Raw genomic sequence first — 23,342 nt, 5'->3', positions numbered from 1 at the left:
AATGTTAAATTAGCTAGTACATCGGGTGGAAGGGAGCTTAGTGTGACAACAGGTGTGGCTATCCATACATAACGTTTTTGCTACTGTTGAAGCTACTGCTGAGGAAACTGTGTAAAGATAACATGTAGGCGAAAGCTCGAGGAAGTTAGAATTCTGTAAGGATGGACTGAAGTGAATTTTAAACACCCTTATTTTATTTTAGTATGGGTTATACCATGTTGTTTTTGGCCTGAGTCCTGTGTCTCTGCAAGCAAATAACTTTGCTTGCTTAGTTGGCTGCTCCACTGAGGCCTGCAGTCAGACAGTACTCAAGCTCATGGAATAAAACACGATCCCGTTGAAGGCTGGGATACAGGTCTCTAGAAGGTACTTACCAAGAAGCACTGCGCTCAAAGGTCATCCTTATTTGGGCAAAATGAAGTATGCGTTGTCATTCAAATACTTGTATTACTGCAGCTGTTTCTTCTTGGTTTCACAAGTGTAAAACTGGCAGATAAATTTTGTGGCGCTACACTGGCTTGGTGCCTTATTGGGAGTACTAGGTGATGACAGTGGTGATTGTGGCATAGTGGGTTTATTTTATGCAATGTTGTATCAACATACTGTGAGATGGGACAGCCTGCTTGCATCAGCAAAAAATTACTATGTTGCTTCCTGGTTAACTGTTCTCTGTTCAGCTTTGAAGAGAAGCTAAACTTGAGGCTTAATAGTATCTGTGGGTGATTCCTACTCCTTTTATGCTTACATTCACTACTGAGTAAGGTCTTCACACCTCAGTTACAAAAAAGAAGCTGCCTTTATGATACGGCAGAATTCATGTGGTTTTTTGCATGGCTTAATGCAGCTTAAAAGATGATGGATGCTTTATATAAAATTGCAAGAACAGAAGTGGTGTCAGTGTTTACCACTGCTTAGGTAAGATATGACAGACCTAATACCCCTTTATCTAGAGTAAAAAGGCCACTAATATACTTGCTGTTCTAGTTAAGACAGACAAACAGTTCCTTTGTTATATTTATATTTGTTTATGTTGCTTACACGAGAGATAAAGTATGTTTATGAATACTTTCTGTAAAGCCTCGAGTCCTTCTACTTCCTTCTGCCTTTTAAGTGTTCTGCTAGACTTTTTGCCAGGATTAAGGCTAACATATATTGAGACAAACAGGCAATAGTCATGATGACTTTCTGCTGTGTAGCTGCAACAAGACAGATAACTAAGTCTTTTTGTTCTGATCTTGGATCATGTTTTGGTGACCCATGCTTCAGCCCATCCTATTGTGGGAACTCCAGTCTGTGGTCTCACTAGTCTCACTCAGTAGACAGATCATAGTTTTGTGTGAGGCTGTTGCACTCAAGGATCATAGTCCTTGTGACAAATGTATATTCCAGAGGTGGATGAGTTGGGATTGAGAGCAGTGCTTGAGGACTGTACAGTCTTTCTGGTAGTCTTTAAGGGTGGCCTTTTAAGTTCACTTCCAAAATGTTTGGATTTATAGCAATTAGAGATCAAATGGTGTCTCAACTACTCTCGATATTGTCTTGTGATGACTTAGTCATTCAGAGTATTTTACTTTCACACAGTTTTTCCACTGAATTTGGTATTTTTGTTCCACTCCTTCTACCTCCTCTCAACCCCTGCACTCTCCAGAAGCTTTTGTTTCAATTGGAAAGTCAGCACACGTGGTAACTTAGGATAACAATTCAGTCATGTTTGCAAGTGGATTTTGAAATGGCTTTTTATAAACTGTTACTAGGTCCCAGAGTAGCCCTGTGGATCTGATGTGAATATTTTCTGATAAGTTTTGAAATTTAAATTTGATCTGGTCTGTGTTTTCATGAGTCCTTTCCACTATGGAATATTTCTTTCATGGTATGTTGGTGTTAAAAGAAATTTGAATCTGAGCAAGAGAAAGACTGTATGAGAATCAAGTATTGATTAACAAACTTGCACATTTGGGAAGAAGTTTTTAATGAGCAGGATTAAACCAGAAAATAAGTTCACAGGCTTTGACTAGGAAATTAAAACTATCTCTTCTAGCCTTCCCTCCCTTCCCACCCCACTTGCCCCCCTTTACAAAATACATAATCTAGTCATTATCAGAAAGACTAAAATAGCTGCCAAGGGGTGAATCTGATATCTGATGGGATTACAGTTCAGAAGTAAAGTAAGGTTAATGTACCCTTTAAAATGTACAGTTTCAAATGCTTCATAGCATGGGTGGGGTTCTTCTAGTGAAAACTATGGCAAAATATTTTTTCCTTCAACTCTGATACATTTAAAATAAAATTAAACTCAGTATTAGTAGTCAATGCAAGAAGTAATTGAGATTCATAGACTTCTTAAGGGGAACCAAATTCTGAGATGATCGATTTTTGTCAAATCATACCATTAAATCTGTGTGGATTTTTGTCCTGTATGGCAGCCAATTCTTCCGTTCCATCCCTCCCTAGGGATATTGCAAAGCAGACTTTAGTAAAATTCTTTGCCTAAGTAGTTTTATGGCATACATACCACATGTGAGAAGTGACAGTTATTTTTCTTTTAAGAATCTTTAAAGAAGCATTGAAATTATCCAGTGGATTGCATTATGTGATTCAATGCTTCAGGAATGTTTTCTTGGAAGTCCTTAATCTGAGAGTATGGGATCTCCATTATTATCTCTTTACCTATTCCTGAATCCCATAGAAGGAAAGCATTCTGGAAGAGTAGGTACAGTTACAAGTTTGTTGATTATATAATCTGTTCTCTAGTTTAGTACCTTCATTTCCTTGTTCAGATTGGTGTATGTTCTTCAGAGGTGCTATTCACTGTAAGTAAGATCATATGGGGAGTGAAATCTTACAATATTTGTGTTGTCTGAAGTGACAGGTCAGAATTTTTCAGGCTTCCCCTTGGTTTTTAAGGTTATCAGACTATTATTATTATTATTATTATTATTATTATTATGAAGTTCAGGTAAAATTGGGTAAGGTATGTTTTAACCCTGAAGTAAATGAAACTTTATTTTTTGGCTAAGTTGGAGGTCTTCAGTCAGTTCTTTAATGCCTTACCTTAGTGTAGGTGAAGTGAATGTAGTCTACTACAGGAGTCATTCCTTGTATACCTTTGCTAAGTTGAACTCACCCATTCAGTGACACTTATTTTGTTCTTTCTCATGTTAAAAAGTACTTAAAAAGCAGTATCCAGTATCCCTGTGTGGTGTTTCCACAGAGAAAAAGGGAGTCATTGCTGGTGTGATTTCTAAATGCCCCAAGCAGAAGTATTTGATTCATTTCAGAGGTGCTTGAGCCTATAAGGACTTTTAACTGTGGACTTTCATCCTCTGTTTCCAAGAATAAAAATGCACGGTCCCAGAAGATCACAAATTTTAATACTATGATGTGATTTTTAGCAAAATTTTTAGTGGGTCAGTTGTGCTCAGCTCAAGCATTGACTGTGCAGCTGGAAAAGAGGAAGGCACATCACAGTGCTAACTCCACCTCTTGCATCTGCCACACATACAGTAAATCAAAGCTCACCATGTGTTACACATTACATATGCTTATGCTGCTTAGCAAGTAAAACATTGAAAACCACTTCAACCTACCTGCATATGTTTGTGCTTGTGAAGACACATTTTTTGTTATTAAGCAGACATGCTGAATTATTAATTAATCGTACACATTATACCACATATACTACATTTATTCAGTTTCTCTCAGAATTTATAACTTTGAGCTGTGCATTTCATGGCCACTTTTTAGGGGAGGCATGGAAGTAATATTGCAAGTTAAGGGTTTCGTGACAAAGTCTAGAACGCAGATAAAAGTGAAACACAAGAAAAAAGGGCCTGTATTTCAAAACATTAGAATTGATGTATATTTCAAGATTAGATGTAATTTCAAATCATTCTTATGTAAGCCTGGCTTTATAAGTTGTCAAGAAAGTAGCCAATATAAGGTTGTGAAACAAAACCTGATTAATAAGACTTCTGATTTATAATAATTCTGCAGATTGATGGAGTATTATTTACTAATAACATATGCTGCGTGGCAATTTTTAAGCAAAATTCTTAGATGAGTGACTGCAACATCTGTAGTGTATGCACCTCGGCACAGAAAAAAATAGTGTTGCAATCAAACATTCAACTCAACAATTTGATCGTGTCTCTTTGTTATACTTTTATGGGACCTATCTTAGCAGAGAGAAATATCCTTTACATCACAAACACGCCTTATTCATGTCATCACTTTTTGGTAATATGTACATTTGTGAACAGCTGTTGTGAAGTATGAAGCATAGGAAGTGTAAGATTAGATAAAGAAAAATCTCTGACAATCCCTAATCCTGACCTTGAGAGCTCACTGAGAGAATTGAGTCCCCTGCCATTGAAGCAGATGTCAGTGCATTAGTTTCACAAAAGCAAGTTTTATGTTCTTGTTACCCTTCTTTTTAATGTTTTTTGTTGTGTTTTTTGTTTTTTGTTTTTTTAAAAAAAAGCAGTTTTGTTATTTACATGTTAACTATATTATCTATTTTATACACAGCCCAAGACAATGCCTCCTCGCTCAGTGCAATCCAGGCAAACCAAAAGCTTGGGCACTCATAATTCATATAGTATCATCCTTTTGCTTCTGCACAAACAGGAATGATGGAGAAGTACCTTAGTGTGTTGGGGAAGGAAATGACAAGTGTTGTGGTGGGAGCTACCTATTTGGCAGTGAATGAATTCAGAGTTGAAGTAATGAATTCCTCTGAAGAAATGACTTGATTAGATGAAGTTTGTTCACTTTGAATGCATTGAAGGTGAATGTTGTATTTTAAAACAAACTTTAAAATGAGACGATCCATCATGCTAATAGCTGTTGGAACACAAGGATTAATTGGATAAGTGAAATGAGGCCTTGTCATCAATTTGAGTAATTCAGAATACTGTTCAGGCTGTTCAGTGACTATTGGGGACTACAAAATAAATGACTCCTGCCACCACTGGTGTTGTATTGGGTGCTGTGCGTTGGAAGTTTTCCTGACTTCTGCTGCTGGCATCCTGTAGATATAGCTTAATAAAAAGTTGTTTCTTTAGTTAGATGTATTAGGTTGCATTCTGGGAAATGGCAAGATATAATTTTGGCACTAGTGGAGGTGTTCCTGAAATAAGAAACTAGAGAGTAGTTATGTGCTTTTAATTAATTACTCCTCCATATGAATTTCTTCTCTCTCTTTTTTTTTTTTTTTTTTTTTTTTTTTTTGTTATTATTATTTTTTAAAATATTTTTTTCCTTGTATTTACTTCACAAGAGCTCTTTCTATGAGCAAAGGACCAATTTTCTGCCACCATATAATATATGGTATATAATACCATACCACTGAATACCAGTGAAAATAAGACTATCTAAGAAGCTTTGCTATGTGTCTCTGCTGATTTTTGTTTTTCAAGTCATTTGAAATCTGTCGTTAGTCTGTTTTCAGTTTCTACCTCAGACTTCATCAGCTGCCTTTCATTGGGGAGGAAGGAAGATAGGGAAAATCTGAGTGCAGAACAGTTGGAAGGGAACTACAGAGGTCATCAATTCCAACATGCGCTGACAGGAATGGGGCATCAGCCACCTCACTACGAAGCCTGTACCCTTACAGCTCAGAAATGTTTCCCAGAGCCACCCAGCCTGATTCTCCCCTGGCAGCTCTGTGCTGTTTCCATTCTGCCATCAGTTCCGAGAAGCAGAACCCAAGCACCACCGCTGCTTCCCTTCCTCAGGGAGCTGCAGGGTACACTGAGGTCCTCTTGGCCTCCTCCAGACTGGGTTAGAGTGTCCTCAGCCTCTTGTCACAGGTTGTGCCCTCCAGTCCTGTTACTACCCATGTTCCCTCTTCTGTGTGCTTTCAAGTATTTTAACATCCTTTATATATTGTGGAGCCCAGAACTGCGCACTGTACTCAAGGTGAGACTGTAACAATGCTAAATACAGTGAGAGAATCACATCTGACTGGCTGGCTACTCTGTATTTGATGACCCCAAGTGTGGCTAGCCCTGTGGCTGCCAGGGCATGCTGCTGGCTCATGCTGAACTTCCTCTGGAATACTTAAAAAAGAATTACTGTGCTGCCTGTGCAGCCGCAAATAGTCTGATTAAGGAAACATCCATTCTGATCTCTTGAAGTTACATGAATGCTTCTTCCTTGAAGATACTGAAATAAATATCTGTACTAGCCTGAATGGTCAATCTGTGCTGCTTCTGATGAAGCAGGTAATCTCACCAGGGAGGAATAACTTAGTCAGGTTCTGCAGGTCTGAGCTACCAGTGGAGAGCTGAATGCAGTCTTCAGCCATTATTGGTACTCAAGAGCTCGGTCTAGATGTTGTTGCCCCTCAGTATCTTCTGCAATTAGAAGGGACAGCAAAGTAAAGTCTTTTGTGGTTCTGAAGAGCAAAAATTGTCATTTAAAAAGAGGAGAAGGAATTTTTAAAATGCTTTTCCGAAAGCGGGAGTTATTCTTAGCTACTTAGAGAAGTCAGTTTTTATTAGTGTTAGGTATCTGTGGGGTTAGGATGCATTTTTATATGGCTTTTCAGATTGCTTTTAGGAAAGATACTCAGCTCTGTAGCTAGGAGTAATACTGTGGATACTGTTATTGGTGGTGGTTTTTCTGGGGTTCCAGTCCTACTTAATGCTGAAGGAGAGACATTCTTATTTGCACGTAAATATTGCAAGTGGACCAAGAGAAGTGATTCCTTTTTTATAACGCCAGATTTGGCTTCTTGAAGGTGGTGAGCTAATCAACTGTACGTGTTGCATCACTCCAAGATAACACACTGAAACTGTTCTGACATCACTGTTATGTTTAGCAGCAAGTCTGCCTTCTGACAGTCTGCAAAGAGGTCATGGTGTCTTCAGGCACCTACCTTCTTGAATAGGAGACACCATTTTTTCAGCTCTCTTTCTCTGTGAAGTTAACACCCATTAATACCTAGCTGTGTGACAACTTGTCCACTCAGGCAGGATTCTAACCTATCATCATGGCACCTATGCCAACTGCAGATATTTTACTGAAGGGAGTAAGAGATTACACGTGGTTTTATATTGTGAAGCACTTCATATGGTTTCTGTGTTGTTGCCTTTTTATTAGCTTGCTTGGACTTTCAAGTGTACTACAAAAGTCTGACTGCTTTCACACATTTGCTTGTGTCATACAGGCTGTGATTAGAGGAGGTAGGGTAGTTTGCGAATGTACTGTAGAAACATAGTTGTAAAGACACAGTTGTGGTCTTAAAAGTAGCTGATAACAGTTTCTTACAGGTATGCATTAATTCTGTTAGGCATTAAGTTCTTGAACTAGTGCTAAGGCCTCTCAACAAAGCTGAAAATCTACTGAGGGTTGAATTATGTTTGAATGGTGTAGTTTTATTGTAAAGTGAGGTGTGGTGAGAGGGAGATTCTTCTACTGATTACTTTATTTGGCACCAAAGATGCTATCAAATGCCATAAGTCTGCTTCACTTTCCTTCTTTCTTGTACTATATGTTCTTGTAAATTCTATAATGTTGACTAGGATAGAAGGAGGCAAGACTGTGGTCTTTTTTGATGGCTGAAACATATGGCTGACAGAATTTATCACAGAATCTCAGAAGACTAAAGAGTGTCTTATTCAGCTCTTAGACCATCTGCTTGTAATATTGGTGTTACAGAAAAACTCTATCTAGGCCTATATTACTGTTTTCTGTCAGTGTAGCTGTTAAGCTGTTGAACGCTCTGGATTCCATAAATATCTTTCTGCAGTCATGTCATACTCAGATTCTCAAACTCAGACTCTGACTATAGTGTGGTTTTAGAAATGCTTGAGTATCAGATTCCATGCTGCTTCTTTAACTCACATAGTTAGAGTCCAATTGGCAATCTCTTTAGCCTGTATTCATGATCTCTGCTTGCTACTTCAGCATGGTGGTGATTGGTTCTGCGTTATGTTTTTAATCTTCCTCCCTTCTGTTGCTTCATGAATTCTCTGTCTTTTGACAGAAACGTAATTTTCAGTGTGAATCCATTGAGAGAACATAATGAAAAGTAGTCTTACTCTATGTAAGGAATTTTTTTAATTTTATTTATTTATAGTTTTGTACCTGTATCTTTACTTGGTTAAACTGAAGTGACTTTTTTCTCTTGTGATCATAGCCACATGTTCTAATGAATTAATTCTTTTCCTTAATGGAGAATTTGAGGCACTACAAAAATAAACCATAGAGAGAAAATATTAATACACTGTACTCAGGTTAGACCTTTTAATCACTTTTGGAGAATTGGATTTTTTGCAGAAGTGTTATCAATGGATTAGTTATGTAAAGCAATCAGAGTTTGACATATTCAATTGATGTAATAGTAGATGTAGAGACTTTCCTTCTAGTTCAGTGAGTTAAACCTGTGACTGATAAAGCATTCAAGTGAGAACTTCTTTCATTTCATCATTTTCCACCAGGACCTTATGATGGTAACTTCAAAACTTTGAACAAAATAATGAAATTATTCAGTTTGGTTTGGCAAACAGTATTAACAGCATTACTGCTATTTGCCACAGCTCTTAACCAAGTTCTCTGATTGTTAAAAGTGTGCCTGCTCATCCAGTCTCTAGCAGTTTTATCTAAAATAACGCCTTTTAACCAGTTTTTTCCCCAGTCTTCCATAAAATCTGTTGGTCCTTGAAGTAAAGGGAAACGGTATTTATTTTTGTGCTGTTTAGAGTGTGGTAGGTATTCAAAAGACCTTCACCAAAAGGTGAAGTTTCAGAATTGTTTCAAGTGTGCATGTAAAACATTACTTCCTGGTTTACAAAGCTATTCTACTTTCTGTAAAAGCTGTGTTGTATCACTGTGTTTATAGTTATGGAACATGAAAAGCAACTCTTCTTTAACAAAATATGAATGTGGAAATTAGATTAAAGAGTGCATGATGGCTTTCTAGTTAGTTTTGGAGCTCAGGTAAAATCAGCTGGTGAGACTGAACTTCAATTTCTGAACAAAACCCTCATTTCTGAGTTCTGTGTTTTGTTTTTTTGTTTTGTTTTGTTTTGTTTTAAAGTAGCCCAGATCACAATAGATTACTTTTCCAACTGGCAGTCAGACATCGTGGGTGTACTGTGAGTCCTAGTAGTTGTGATGCAGTAACTTTGGTATTGAAATACCTTATTTTTGAGAGGCATCTCTTATTTTGCTTAGCATTACTTCTATTTGGATATTGATAGTTTTGAATGCTTGAAATAGATCTTGTGCAAGCTGTAATTCTTGATGCAAAGGAAACTTGAACATCTTATTTCTTGCCCAGATGAGAGGTCAGAGAACTTGCTGCACAGTGCCTACGTGATCTGTTGGCATTACTTCGGTGAAAGCTGGGTTGTCATCAACTTTTACAGTAACAGTATTATAACAAGTCTGTCAGTATAATCAGAGTGTTTAAAATAACCAGTTAACCAGTTTCAGGTATGAGTCTCCTATACCTTGAAAATTAAAATGTATTCCTTGCCTGTATCTGTAGAAAACTTGAAAATGTAGGCTAGGCAGTACTGATGTTTCAATTTTGAATAAACAGAAATACTGAATTCTGAACCTAAAAAGCTTTGTTAAATGAGTTGGCAGTTGTAGCTGGTAGGAGATGTAAGGAAATAAAGATTAGTATCTCACTGTAAGTTTTATTCTTGTCGCACTGCTGTACAAATCTACCTTACCCTATGAACTAATCAAAGTTTGAATGTAATTTATTTTCTGTTGCAGATGAACCAACACGTTCCTTGAGTGGTCTCATCTTGAAGAATAATGTAAAAGCACATTTTCACAACTTTCCAAATGGGGTAACTGACTTCATCAAAAGTGAATGTCTGAACAACATTGGTGATTCCTCTCCCTTAATTAGAGCTACTGTAGGTAAGTTTGCCCTTCTTGATATCAGTAACATTTTCAATATGCAGATTGGCTAAATTGGAGCTTCACTGGTGAACTGTAGAGCTATTAAACTCCTAAAACTATTTACTTTGGATTGTTCACATCTGAGTCCGTGCCTCAAACGCTGCAGTTACTGTTGTTTTTTTGTTTGTTTCTGAGCTTTTTTTTCTGTGGGGTTGTTTTCAAGCAATTCTACTTAGATTTCCAGTAGGAACTGTTTGTGAGTCAATAGTTTAATTACTATTGAGCTTTAAGTGATCCTTGCAGGGAGTATTCAGACATGTATGAACTCAGAAGATGTGTATCAACTGTTGAACTGTATGCTTACGTAAGGGTTCCTATTTAGTGCCTGCTGCGTACTTTCCCATATGAAATAAACGTTGGATCCTCCTGACTTCTGTCCAGTACCCACCAGCATCTTGATATCACCTACATGTAAATGTTTTACTACCTACCTGCATTGCTTGTTGGTATTTTCTAGTCAGAAGTGCATACAGGTTTTTGCTGTTCAGGCACAGTCAGTTTAATGAGTGACCCATAAATAGGATCTCTGGAATTCTGACAAGTGAATACAGCAGCATTGAAATAGCATAAGAGAAGAAGTAATGTGGCCTTCACTCCTTTTGTGGTCTCAGACATCTGGTGCTGTCCAGACAAAAACAGACACCTTATGACCAAGATGGAGGCAACCTGATCAGTTCAATTGTTTATAATTTCTCTGTTCTTAAGCCCTAAATGAGTAACCATGTGAAACTTCCCTGTGTAATGTGGCACAGGTTTTTAAAAACCCTTATGCCAATGTGGATTCAGATTTTAAAATGTGTGCTATATGTGTTGAAGGCCCACAAACTTGATGGGAATTGAATGCATCTACTTAGGAGATGCTTATGACAGTTCTTAAATCTTTGCAGGGATTCTAGTCTGGGCAGGCCCTGCTTAAAAGTTAACAGGCAAAATAGATGGATAAGAGTAGTGGCAGCATTGAAGAGGCTTCGCTCTGGAAAGGAAATGAAGGCAAATGATTGTCTTCAGGGGTGTGATTTTGCCATGAAATTAGCTTTAGGATGAAGGATTTTAGAAATAAAATTTTAAGAGCTACAAAGTACCACCCAAAACAAAGCAAAAAAAGAAGCAACCCATCTTTTCCATGTTGCTTTTGTAAAAGTATGGAGCTTAGCTGTTTTCTTTGTGTTATTTTATTTAATTATTATTTTTTTTTCATTATCGCGTTGATGCTGTCAGGGAAGGTTGCCTGTAGTTGAAATAGTCAGGAAAGAGGTGACAATTACACTCATGTTTTTAATGATTTCTGACATTCTTTTGGAGTATTTCACATGCTTGGCGCTCTCCTTGCTGAATAGCTGTGCTTGTTAGGTTTAGTATTTGTCAAGTGACATAGCAAAAGATTCCGTAATACTGACTTGAATTTCGTTAGACATCAAAGAGCATAATTGTAAAGATTTTTACTTTCAGATTTCTAACCTTCCTGCTTAGGTTGTTGGTGAGAAGGAAGGGTTCCTTTAGCTGTCAGCTCTTGCTCGAATACATCAGAAGTCAGAAACTGCTAAGCTGAGTATTTATTTAATTTGGTCATTCATCTGCTGTCTGCGTTTCTGTGACTTAGCATCATAGAGGAACAACTAAGGCTAATGTCTGGTGTTCCCTGTTGTCCAAATAAAGCAGGAGGCAGGAGGAGTTTCACAATGTAAAGGAGATGAAATGCATCAGAAGTTCATGTGGATTTTTTCTAATATGAGCATGACTATCTAAAGCTTAATTCTTATGCCCGTTTCCCCATTATTCTTAAAACTTTTCACACAACTTCAAATGTTATATAGTCTTTGTCTCTGCAAGTACTTGATAGCCTGTTTTTTACTTTGTGTCTACTAGTTTCTTTACATAATTTAAAAAAGTAAAAACAAAACCAAACAGACGCAACATTAAATGACTTCTCTGCAGACCTGTACAGAAAGCTCATAATGATGTGAATGGTCTGAACTATGTGTGCCTCTTTTGAATGGAGCAGCAGCCTCAAGTTTCTTCTTTCCTGCATGTTTCAAAGTATTTCCTCTTAAGTTATCCTGCTTCTGTCTGGAATAAGCCTTCATGAAAATTGCTTACTGTTTTCCACTTGCTTGCCCTCTGAAAGCACTTCTAGGACCTTTTCCAAAACTACCAACCCATTTAAGACTTGACATGTGACTTTTCTCTCTTGTTTGTCATGAAAGTTTAAGGAATTTTATACGTATGTTTGCTTCTGAACCCACGTTAATTCTACTAATTTGTGCCAGTTTTAATGTGGGGAGGCAGTTTTGCAATGCAATACTTTCTCTGGGTTCAAGAGCATTGATGTATTTTGTTCTTTTTGAGAAGTTCAGTTTACCTTCATGAGTTGGCAAGTTGACCTTCCAGAAATGAAAGCTAGTAGTATCTTAGGCTGCATTAGTCAAAACATTGCCAGTGAGTTGAAGGAGGTGATCCTTCCCCCTTTGCTTGGTGCCTGGAGTGCTGTGTGCAGTTCCATACCCCCTAGAACAAGGCAGACCTGAACATACTGAGTGCAGTCCAACAAAAGGCCAAGATGATTGAAGGGCTGGAGGAGAGGAAGAAGGCTGATCAGCCTGAAGAAGAGGAGGCTTGGGAGGAATATCATCAATGTATATGAATAGCTGAGAGTCCAAAGAAGCTGAAGCCAGGCTCTTTTGTGTGATGCCCAGTGCTACGACAAGGGGCAGTGATTACCAACTGCAACACAGGCAGTTCCTCCTGAACACCAGAAACTTCCTTACTGTGCTGGTGACAGAGCTGTGACTCGGGTCTCCCAGAGAGGCTGTGCAGTCTCTTCCTTGGAGATCTTAGAAGTTCTCTAGGTATAGGTACCCTGATCTGGGTCTTCGTGAATGGGCAGGGGTTGGGCTGGGTGGACCCAGAGGTCCCTGTGCAGACTTATAGGAATCTTTTCAGCTGCAGTTATGAAAAAAGCTGGATATAAATGAGTACTGTGAACTGTATAATTGTTTTTTACCTCCCGTTATTCTTATTTGCCTGTTGTCTTCTTGGTCTTTCCAGCACTATTGCATCAATGGAAGTGTAATGAATGTCTTCTGTTACCTTATGTCATTCCCAGAATATCTTTTGCTCTGTAAAGCTAACCTACGTGCTTATCCACTGAATGAGCATTTTAATGTTTTACCCAAACGAAGATGGTATATGGTTATTCAATTAAAGTGCTTAGGAAAGGAAAACCTCTAGCTTGTAAGATTATTAGTTGTAGTAATACCACATTCTTTAGTGTTTTTACTTACTAGAGGTAAATGTCTGCATCAGTTATATATAAATTATGCTACCCATTTCATTTTGTCTTGTACAAAGTCAGTACCTAGAGAGCTTTCTGTGTTCTTCTCCCCAATTTTTTTATTTATTTATTATTTTTTTTTTTTGAGTTTTCTGTGTGTGCTGGAAATAGAATTAATGACTTGTTGGACTGTCTTGTTTATTTGCTGGATCTGAATCAGTCAACTTGTAGAGCTGATCACCTGCCATTGTGTTCAAGCTCTTAACTAAGTATTTCAGTCGTAGCATGATTTCATAATTTGTGTAAACATGCTTAATTTGTCTGTTCACAACTTCACTACTAGATTTTAAGTTTATTGGATGACAGCCAGCCTGGTGCACGTCCTGTGTTCATGCTTTTATAACATAATAAGAGGTGTCTTAAGTGCATACTGTGTTTAGTAAATTTACAGCCAAACCTGTCTTAGTATTAGGGCGTGATTGTTTCCTTAATTGGAGTTGCTCTTACATCCTGAGCCCTTTGTGGTGAGAGGAAGGCACAGCCATCCTTTGCATTTCAAAGCCTTTCAAATACTATTTGTAATTAAATGTACTTCCTCTTTTTATGCTTGCCATTTCTTAATTCTTTTGTTCTTCTAGAAGAGAAAAAAAAAGAAAAAATAAGTATGATACCTGAGAAAATTATATCTCATTTCCCTCATTCCTCTTTTTCACTTAGGTATTCTGATAACAACCATTGCTTCAAAAGGAGAATTACAGAATTGGCCTGAACTTTTACCAAAGCTTTGCAGCCTCTTAGATTCAGAGGACTACAATACTTGTGAGGTAAGGAGACTTATTCTAAAACAGATTATCGTCTGAAGTTGATTATTTTTATCTCTTCATACATACAGCATATATTAATGGTATTTTATGCCTGTATGTGCATACATCTACAGTCTCTTCTGGTAACAGTGGCTCAAGTTTAGATATTTATTATTCTACTCTCATGCCTTGTTCTCAGCATTCATTAAAAAGAATTTGTTTATTTTACATAAAAGCAGAATTAAGGATGGAGATGAATTGTCAAGACATCTGAGATACAAAGTGTCCTGCATGGGGTGCCTAATGGTTTAAGTAAATCATCATCACACTGACATTGAATTTTCTTACTTAAACACTGTACAGTGGGAAATAATACAAGAATGGTGGTATAATAGATAGCCAAGGGTTATCTACAGAAAAAACTCACAATTCTGAGGCCTTCAGTCTAGATGGAAAAAGTTGAGGCTGGTCACCCAGACTCCACAAAGGAGCGATCTCCAAAAGAGTTGCTGCCATCATGGTGGTCAAATGAAGTCTAGGAGAGGTGGAGTCAAGCTCCACCCCTTCTGAGAGCACAGCTGGATTACCTTCACCTATGTTCCTATGGCTGACCTGACACTTGCCTCAGATGGTTAATCAGAGGTTCAGGCTGTGATTACCAGTTTCCTATACAAATTGTTCGTTGTTCATGTAGCATCATCTGGGACCATGATCCGACATTCTATTTCAGGCTAGTATGAGGTGAACTTTTTTTTTCCAGTGTGTATGAAGGAAAATAATTGAATGCCAGCCTAACTGTTTCAGACTGTGGAGAAAAAAAAGTTCTGTTTGATTTAAAAGAAATAAAAATCTATGAACACACAATCTTAGTTACTTGATGCTGTCTCCATAATCACACAATCACAGAATGACCCGGGTTGGAAGTGTGTAAAGCATTTTGTATAAAATTATTCTATCAATGAAAAGGCTGGTCTAGGGTGCTGTGCTGTTATGTAGAGTTTTGATTCTGTTTTCAGAAGAAAAAAAGGAGCTACCTTTTAAGCATTTTTAAAAATACAATTGAGCAGAGGAGCATTTAATTAGCACTTATCAGTTGTTTGACCATTCTGACATCTTAGAAGTTAAGGTGTAAAATATTAAATAAAAGGGCCATAAGTGTGTTTCAATTTTATTCCAGTTCTAGGGCAGTACAGGTACTGTAGTAATGTGCTGAAATTGCATATTCTGAGATGTTGCTGTCTTCAGAATGTGAAACAAGTGTGTGGCTTGATTTTTACACAGGGTGCATTTGGCGCTCTTCAGAAGATATGTGAAGATTCTGCTGAAATATTAGATAGTGATGTATTGGACCGACCACTCAATATCATGATACCTAAATTCTTACAGTTCTTCAAGCACAGCAGTCCAAAAATAAGGTAGGTTTAAATACTGTACTACAGATCCATGTTGAAATATTATTTACATGAGAAGAAAGGTTGATGTTTTATGTATCTGCTTAAATTACTCTGATTTTAAAAAGTAAAGTGTATTAAGTTCTAACCACCACGTTAAATTTTCATAATATTCAAGATGACTTTGGTATGGGATATCATATGCTGATGGTAGATTTGAAAGATGTATAAGGCAGTGAATAGGTTTAATCTGTTAACCAGGTAGGTCAGTATGATGATTACTGGTGCATGGGATCTCTGTGCCTTCTTACATTTACTTGTTCATGATCATTTAAAAAGGAAAAAAAAAAAAAAAAAAAGCTGTCTTACATGCTTCATTTGTTTGGTAATGGCTGCAGCAATGGGAGAGTGAAAATACCATTTACTGATAATGGGGTTGTTTTTTGAGTTATTGCAGGAGAAAGTTTCTGCTTTTTTTCTTTTTTAAGCTGTCCCAAAACATAGAAAACCGTGTCTTTTAACACAATCAAATTAAGTTGGAGGTTGGACCATATTATGTCCAAAGGTCCCTTCCAGCCCCTATGATTCTGTAACTCCACAAAAGGAGTTCATCTTTTCCCTTGAGTACTATATTAAACTGTTCTAACAAGCAAAAATTATGACATAGGAAGTTGCCAGCATTTACTTGCTCCTGGTATTGTTTATCAGCAAAAACAGTGGCATTTACCCTGAAATGAGCCAAAGATGCACCCTTACTGCAAAGAAGGCAAGTACTGTTCTAGGCTGCTTTAGCCAAAGTACTGCCAGCAGGTAAGAGGCATGATCCTTTCTACTCAACACTGGTGCGGCTGCACCTGGTGTACAGTGTCCTTTTCAGTCTTGCCTCCAGGTGATCTTTCATTGTGTGGTTTCCTGCTGGATGATTTTTTATATCTATGTACAGTTTAGAAAATGTTCTTAAGTCACAGAAAATGTATGTTTTAACTACTCTGTTTCTAGATCTCACGCTGTTGCATGTGTCAATCAATTTATCATCAGTAGAACTCAAGCTCTTATGATGCACATAGATGCTTTTATTGAGGTGAGTGAGCATTCTTTTCTGGGAGAGGCAAGAGTAAATCATAGCGCATGTCTGACTTACCAAGAGTTTTAGATAATGTTTTATAACTGTCTCTGCTTCTAACTGCCCTACTTTGGGCTTCCTGTTCTTGACTTTGTATCCACCCTTTGCATTTAAGTTTATTTTGCATGCTTGCAATCCAAATTGTTAAGTCTAAATACTGTCGCAGCATAAAAAAATAATATTTTGAAAAATATTTCCTTTTCCTAAGTGGAGGAAATGTATTTATATAAAGGTGCAGCAGTAACAATATCAGTCTGTAACTACCTGTGGTGGAGAGTTCAACACTGGTATCCTCATGTCATTTAGTCTGTCTTGGTAACTGGTGGCATTAGGTGTTAGTCATGAACATGAGCTAGAATGGTGGTAGTTCAGGTTATCTGAAGTATTTGATGTGCAGCTGTTGCACCTTGAAGCATGGCTTTAGAACTTTGAAGAAAAGAAAAAGTCGGGAAATAATGTTTTTTATGCCAATATCTAACATTACCCAATGTTTGGTCGTGTGTTCTATGTGCACTGAGAGTCTGAAAATATAATTTGCTGTAAAGAAAATATCTGTAAGAAGTAGTAAAGTGTTCTCAGGTGTGGGAATGGATAGTAGCAATTATATTATTGTATACCTTAGTTTGCCAGTAATATAAATTTAAATGCAAGTCAAACTAATTGAATTGAGACTTATGAACTGATACTGCTTTCCAATAGAATCTTTTTGCACTGGCTACTGATGAGGAGCCTGAAGTACGCAAAAATGTTTGCCGTGCTCTGGTAATGTTGCTGGAAGTTCGAATGGATCGTCTTCTTCCTCATATGATTAGTATAGTTGAGGTGAGTCTCATTTTCTTTGTTTCATGCTGAAACTGGTTTGGGGTTGCAGAGATAAGTACAAATAAAAAGTGTTCTAAGGAATGCTTTTTCTTGGAAAAATGGTAGAGCAGCTCATCCTGGAAACTGTTTTCAGGCACATGAAGGACAAGAATAAAGTTATGTGGATGTTGTTCTGGGGCAGCCTGCTCCACACATCCCTGCTTGTCTGAGGGCATCAACCTGGTGGTATCACCACACAGATAATCCAGGATTGTATTCTTATTATACTTGGTATTTTGTTGCTGAGAACAAAATACAGTAGTAGTGAATTTGTGTTCTAAAAGAAAGTCTAGACTTCCTTTTTTCCAAATGTGGGATAACCATGTACAGTTACTGTTTTCATCAGTTCTGTGCAGATCTAGATGAGTGCAAATGCAATACCCCAGAACTGTGACTATTTTTTAGCGTTCAGGTGAAGTTGCTTTTGCCCCTTTGAAGGTTGGCAGTTTCTAAGCTGAATGCTGCACATACAGAGGCTGCTCTGATTAAGTGAAGAAGGTCTTAAAATAAGACAAACTTGTATGCACATAATGGTCTTCATGGTAATGGTGAATCAGTTTTTAAACTATTAAGAATATTGATGATCCAGTAGTGACTCTAAAACAGAAGATCTTGGCCAGTATTGTGTTTTTAAAACAGACAAACTTAGTGATAATTTGTGTGCCACGTAGCTGGAGCATAAAGGAATAGATTTGTTTGGGTTTTGTTTTGTTTTAGTGTGCACCTCCAGGTGCGCAGAGGCAAATGAGTGGGCTGATTCTCTTGTTTTTATCTGAAAACTTTATAACAGATTTTGTCAGGAGTAGACCCTAGGTTTTCAGTTATTAAATTGCACTTATATGCTCATGGCTGGTATTTATCGAAACATGTGGATCATAGGATCTCTGTCAGTAGAAAGTCAGATTTTTTTTATCATATAATGCACAATAAGATTACTTGTAATAAATGAATAGTGTATTGATGATATGAAGAGATAATGAAGAAATGTACTGCAGTCATAAGATTACTTGCATCCTGTTGCTTTCTTCAGATAAAGACGTGTCTGTTAACACTAAGGGGGAAAAAATGTTACCTCTAGAAAAAAGTTGGAAAAAAAACCAGTAAACTTCTGGGAGGCTTCTAGAATAAGAGTCATAGAACAGTTTCGCTTGAGAAAGACCTTCAAGATCATCAAGTCCAACCAGCTACCTGGCATTACAAAGTCCACCACTAACTCACCTTCCTATTCACCACGCCCACATGTCTCTTAAATACGTCCAGGGATGGAGACTTCACCACTGCCCTAGGCAGCCTCTTCTAATGCCTTTCCATCCTCACTGTAAAGAAATTCCTCCTGATGTCCAATCTAAATCTTACCGTGTGTGACTTGGTGCCATTTCATTGCATCCTATTGCTTGTCACCTAAGACAGGAGACCAGCACCCAAGACCAACATCCATCTCACTGCGACCTTCCTTTCAGGTTGTTAGAGAGAGCAAAGAGGTTTCTCCCTCTGCCTCTTCTCTGGGCTAAACAACACTAATTCCCTTGGCCATTCCTCCGAAGTCTTGTTTTTCAGTCCCTGCACCAACTTCATTTCTCTTCTCTGAATGTGTTCTAGCAGCTGTATTTCTTGTAGTGAGGGACCCAAAGCTGAACACAGTACTTGAGGTGACATCTTACTGGTGCTATAGACAGAGGGACCATCTCTTCCCTAGTCCAGCTGGTCAGTCTGCTTCTAATACAGGCCAGGATGTCACTGGCTCTCTTAGCCAGGTTGGCAGACTTCTGACTCATGTTCAGCCAGCTGTTGACCAGCACTCCCATATCCTTTTCTGCCAGGCAATTTCTCAGCCACTTTCCCCATGCCTGTACCAACGTATGGGTTTGTTATGACTGAAATCATCTAACATTTAGCCTTGTTGTTGTCATGGGTTAACCTAAAATCTACCTGCACCCATGACAGGGGAATAGATGGCCTACAGGGCTGCTATCCCAAAAGGAAAAGGGAAAAAGGGAAAAGGAAAATAAATACAGCGGCAGCAATCTAAGGAGGCACACTTATTTACTAAATACTATATCGGAATACAGAATAACACAATATAATACAATATAATTGGAATTAAGGCTAACGAATCAAGTAAAATAGGAGAGAGTGAGTCCTGAAACCGAGAGGCCTACTGTAACTCTAGGCGAAACGGCTGGAACGCTTCCACACACTCCCCCATGGCTGGCAGGATCCAAGAGAGCGAGTCCAGCACTGAAGTGAGATATATAGAGTCCGTGTCATATGACTAACTGTGATGTTCTCTGGGACATTCAGTCTTCTTTTGTGAGCAGCACATTCATCAAAATCATACATGCTTTATCATGATGTTATGATGTGGAATACTGATAGCAAAATTACAAAATTGCAAAGCCATGACAGTTGTATACCAAAAGACCCAGCCTGTCCAGATCTCTGCAAAGTCTTCCTAGCCTCAAGCAGATCAACGCTTTTGCCCAACTTGATATTATCTGTGAACATTCTAAGGGTGCACTCAATCTGCTCGTCAAAATCACTGATAAAATTGTTACAGCAGACACTAATACTAAGAGACCAACCTTTTCAGAAATAAGTGGCAGTATGGAAAAATCGTAAGCATTACTGCTTTGGATGTTGCAACCATCTTCCTAGCATTGTTCTGTCAGTTGTCTGTAAGAAACTGATTTAGTAGTGGTATACAAATACATTCTGTTTATGCTTATATTTCATTTTATTTTTGTTTAAGTGTGGTTAAAGTTTCATACCAAGTTTACAGATTTGATAGCGGGTCTATGAATTACCATTCATGCTAGAAAACACTGAGACTTCGGTTCATTGATTTATTATCCTGTTAGTTCTACTTATTCGGGTAGTCACATTGTCAGTTTTTGGAAGTAACAGTACTGGAATTTTAAAAATTATTTCCATTTTGAATATATTTACTTGTACCTTTTTATTCAAAAATGCAGGGGAAGTTGTTTTTATATTCACCAGAAACTTCATTGTATTCTCGTCTATATCTTCTTTGTTCTTACTTAAGTAATGCACAAATTTGGTCTGAATGATATAGGATTAAGAAGTCTCACCGTAGCCTCACCTTCCCACCTTATCAAAGAAACAAAAAGACTGTGGTGGCATACTCAAGTTTTTATGGGTACACTTTCCAACATTAGTGGTTTATTTTGGTCACCTAGAACTTACACAAGTCATTTCTTTTTGCATTGCATAGTACATGCTTCTAAGGACCCAGGACCAAGATGAAAATGTGGCTTTGGAGGCCTGTGAATTTTGGCTGACTTTGGCTGAACAACCCATTTGTAAGGATGTTCTATGTCGGCATCTTACTAAGTAAGTATTGGTAATTACAATTAATTGTTTCTGAAATTGTCATCTTTAAACATCAATGAACTTGTTCCAACACTGTCTTAAAAAAAAATGAAAATCTTTTTTTCTTTTTTTGTTAAAGCATTATTTTGATGTATATCAATATCCTTTTGTAGGCTGATACCTGTGCTGGTGAATGGTATGAAGTATTCGGAGATAGATATTATTTTGCTGAAGGTGAGCATCGATTTCTTTCATTCTGTAGAAATATCTGGTTAGTTTCTGAGCTGTGAATTGGAATGATTCATAGGTGTATCCAGTCTACTGTCTATTCAGTGGAGAATTGGCTCGCTGGGGCAAGATGTTGTTGGGATACTAAATGCTATCACTACCGGGTTTGTTGGACAATAATCAATGGGGTTTCCAGCTTTGCTTCTGTCCCCTCCCATCCAGTTTGGGTGTTGACATACTGTTATTCATGACCCATTCCTGCAAGGAAACCTTAAAATAAATAAATAAATAAATTCATCTGTTGTAATACGCTTCTAGGTTGAAGGGTATCCCAGCATTTTAGAGTGCATCTCTGTGCCTTTTAATTCATTCCTATCAGTTGCAGCTTCTTAACAAGAAGGATACCTAGTACTTTTACATCAGTTTATCTTGTTTAATTTTTCACTTAAATACTGCAGCAGAATGCAGGAACAATGGCATTTTTAGTTAGCCAAGCAGCACAAGTGAGCTGTGAATCTTTCATATGGATATAAAATCTTGAACTGAAATTTTACCATACATTTTTAATTTCCTTGAGTAACATAGTTGTATTAATGAAACCATTTTGATGACAGGGGGATGTTGAAGAAGATGAAGCTATTCCAGATAGTGAACAGGACATAAGACCTCGTTTTCATCGTTCACGAACAGTAGCTCAGAAACACGAAGAAGATGGCATTGAAGATCGTGATGATGATGATGATGAAATTGATGATGATGATGCTATTTCTGACTGGAATTTAAGTATGTCAAAGCAATGTGTGAAATGTGTTAAAATATAGTTGCTTGTGCAATACAAGGATTGCAGTAAAAAGATTTTGGGTATGGAAATATTAGGCTTTGCTTTTGAACAGGAGGAAAGTAAATTCTGATGTAATTAGTGGTTTGGGTAGAGCAGGGGTGATACTGTTTTTTGGGGTGGGCGGGCTAGGGAGGCAGGAGATTATTTCAGACAGTATCATTGTTATTACCAATATTTTCTTTTATAGATAAAAAAATTTCTTCTGACCAGAATAGAGTGCATGAGCTATCAAGAGTGGACGTAGCAGTGAGGAGCTTTGCCATTGGTTTTTTACACCAGTAGGCCATATGGAAAGGAAGGAAAGTGCCACAACCTGAGATACATGATATTTTTTGTTAGCTTACTCATAGAAGGTAGTGACTTCCAGCAAATGCAACTAAAATGTATTTTGCAAGTAGCCTTGTTCTGCAGCAGGCAATGGATTTGTCTTCTGACTATATTCCCCATGAGATGAATTTACAGCTGCTACTTTTTTCTCTTTGTTGGTTCTACTGCTGACTGCCTGAAAAGGAAGAACAGATTCTCTAGCTGGTTATTCCTTATCCAAAGCTGACTTCTCAGTTATGAACCTGAAGACTTTGGATAGTAAAATGAGGAAATATGATTTCTATGGAGCAGTAGAAATTAGCTTAGATTTGTTTGATAGAATATGTATTTATTTTTTTAATCTAGAAAGTCAGAAATTAGATTTGCTTATGTAAATAGGGGATTGCACTGTAGGTTTTTTGACAGCTTCATTACTTGACCTTCGGTTACTTCTTTCAACTCCTGCAAAGTCATAAAAATGAAATACCTGGTTTTATTGGCTGCCTCATTTCTTGTTCAAAAAATTTCTCAAGCCATGTTGTTAGACTGTTCTGTTCTTCTCACTACATAATGAAACATTTATTGTAGAAAAGTTTGTTCCTGTGGCCAGGGGGTTGGAGTTGGATGATGTTAAAGGTTCCTTCCAATCCAAACCATTCTATGATTCTATTAGAGAGCCTTTTCAGCAGTTTGGATATTCAGACGTATCCACATAAGGTTTTATGCCCAGAGTTTTCATCACAAACAAAACAGTTCTTTGAAGTTTAGGAATGAAACATTTTTAAGGCTTGTCTTGTTTATTTAGATCGGTATTATTTGTAAAGAAATAATAAATATAAGTAAACTCACTTTTTATAAAGTATCTTATTAAAAAAATAGATAGCTTTGGGCTCAAAATAGAGAGTTTTGGGTTCATTGCACTTTTCTTGTCAGTGTTGTTAGTAGAGATTGCACTATCAAGTACAAATTTTCTGATATTCTTTGGCTATGAAAAGCATAGCTGAAATTGATAGAGTACCTTGTGGTCCAGAGTTGTAGTGAAGATGGTGTGAAATCCCAGAAGAGCAGAAAATCTGGGGAAACCTCCATTAGCATGTGTAATCCAGACTAGAGGTAATTTGGATTATCTGAAATTCAGAATTGGCCCCTGTTTCTTAGTAGTGTTCTATATTAGACTTTCAATTTTAACAGAGAAGAGTCAGCTGTGTAGTCTTACTAGTAGCAGCACTGTTTGCTATTAAGACCTGTTAAGTTATTTTGGGAA

At 37.5% G+C, this 23,342-nt stretch overlaps 1 protein-coding gene across 3 annotated transcripts in view; it reads left to right on the top strand.

The window, feature by feature from the left end:
- TNPO1 (transportin 1) overlaps positions 1 to 23,342 on the top strand; it is a 51,643-nt gene that overhangs the window by 6,014 nt on the left and 22,287 nt on the right. For all 3 annotated transcript variants that reach the window (XR_011905997.1, XR_011905996.1, XM_072359546.1), the window contains exons 4-11: positions 9,733 to 9,882; positions 13,913 to 14,019; positions 15,280 to 15,413; positions 16,389 to 16,470; positions 17,212 to 17,334; positions 20,606 to 20,724; positions 20,877 to 20,937; positions 21,546 to 21,714. Coding sequence is in view for 1 of the 3 variants with exons in the window: in XM_072359546.1 (XP_072215647.1) it covers positions 9,733 to 9,882; positions 13,913 to 14,019; positions 15,280 to 15,413; positions 16,389 to 16,470; positions 17,212 to 17,334; positions 20,606 to 20,724; positions 20,877 to 20,937; positions 21,546 to 21,714 (945 nt within the window). In the remaining 2 variants the exon portion in view is untranslated. The remainder of the gene's footprint in view (positions 1 to 9,732; positions 9,883 to 13,912; positions 14,020 to 15,279; positions 15,414 to 16,388; positions 16,471 to 17,211; positions 17,335 to 20,605; positions 20,725 to 20,876; positions 20,938 to 21,545; positions 21,715 to 23,342) is intronic.

The sequence above is a fragment of the Excalfactoria chinensis genome, chromosome Z, assembly GCF_039878825.1.
Source record: "Excalfactoria chinensis isolate bCotChi1 chromosome Z, bCotChi1.hap2, whole genome shotgun sequence".
In the NCBI taxonomy this organism is placed as follows: domain Eukaryota; kingdom Metazoa; phylum Chordata; class Aves; order Galliformes; family Phasianidae; genus Excalfactoria; species Excalfactoria chinensis.
Note: the sequence above shows the minus strand (reverse complement) of the source record. Positions and strands in the feature narration are given on the sequence as shown.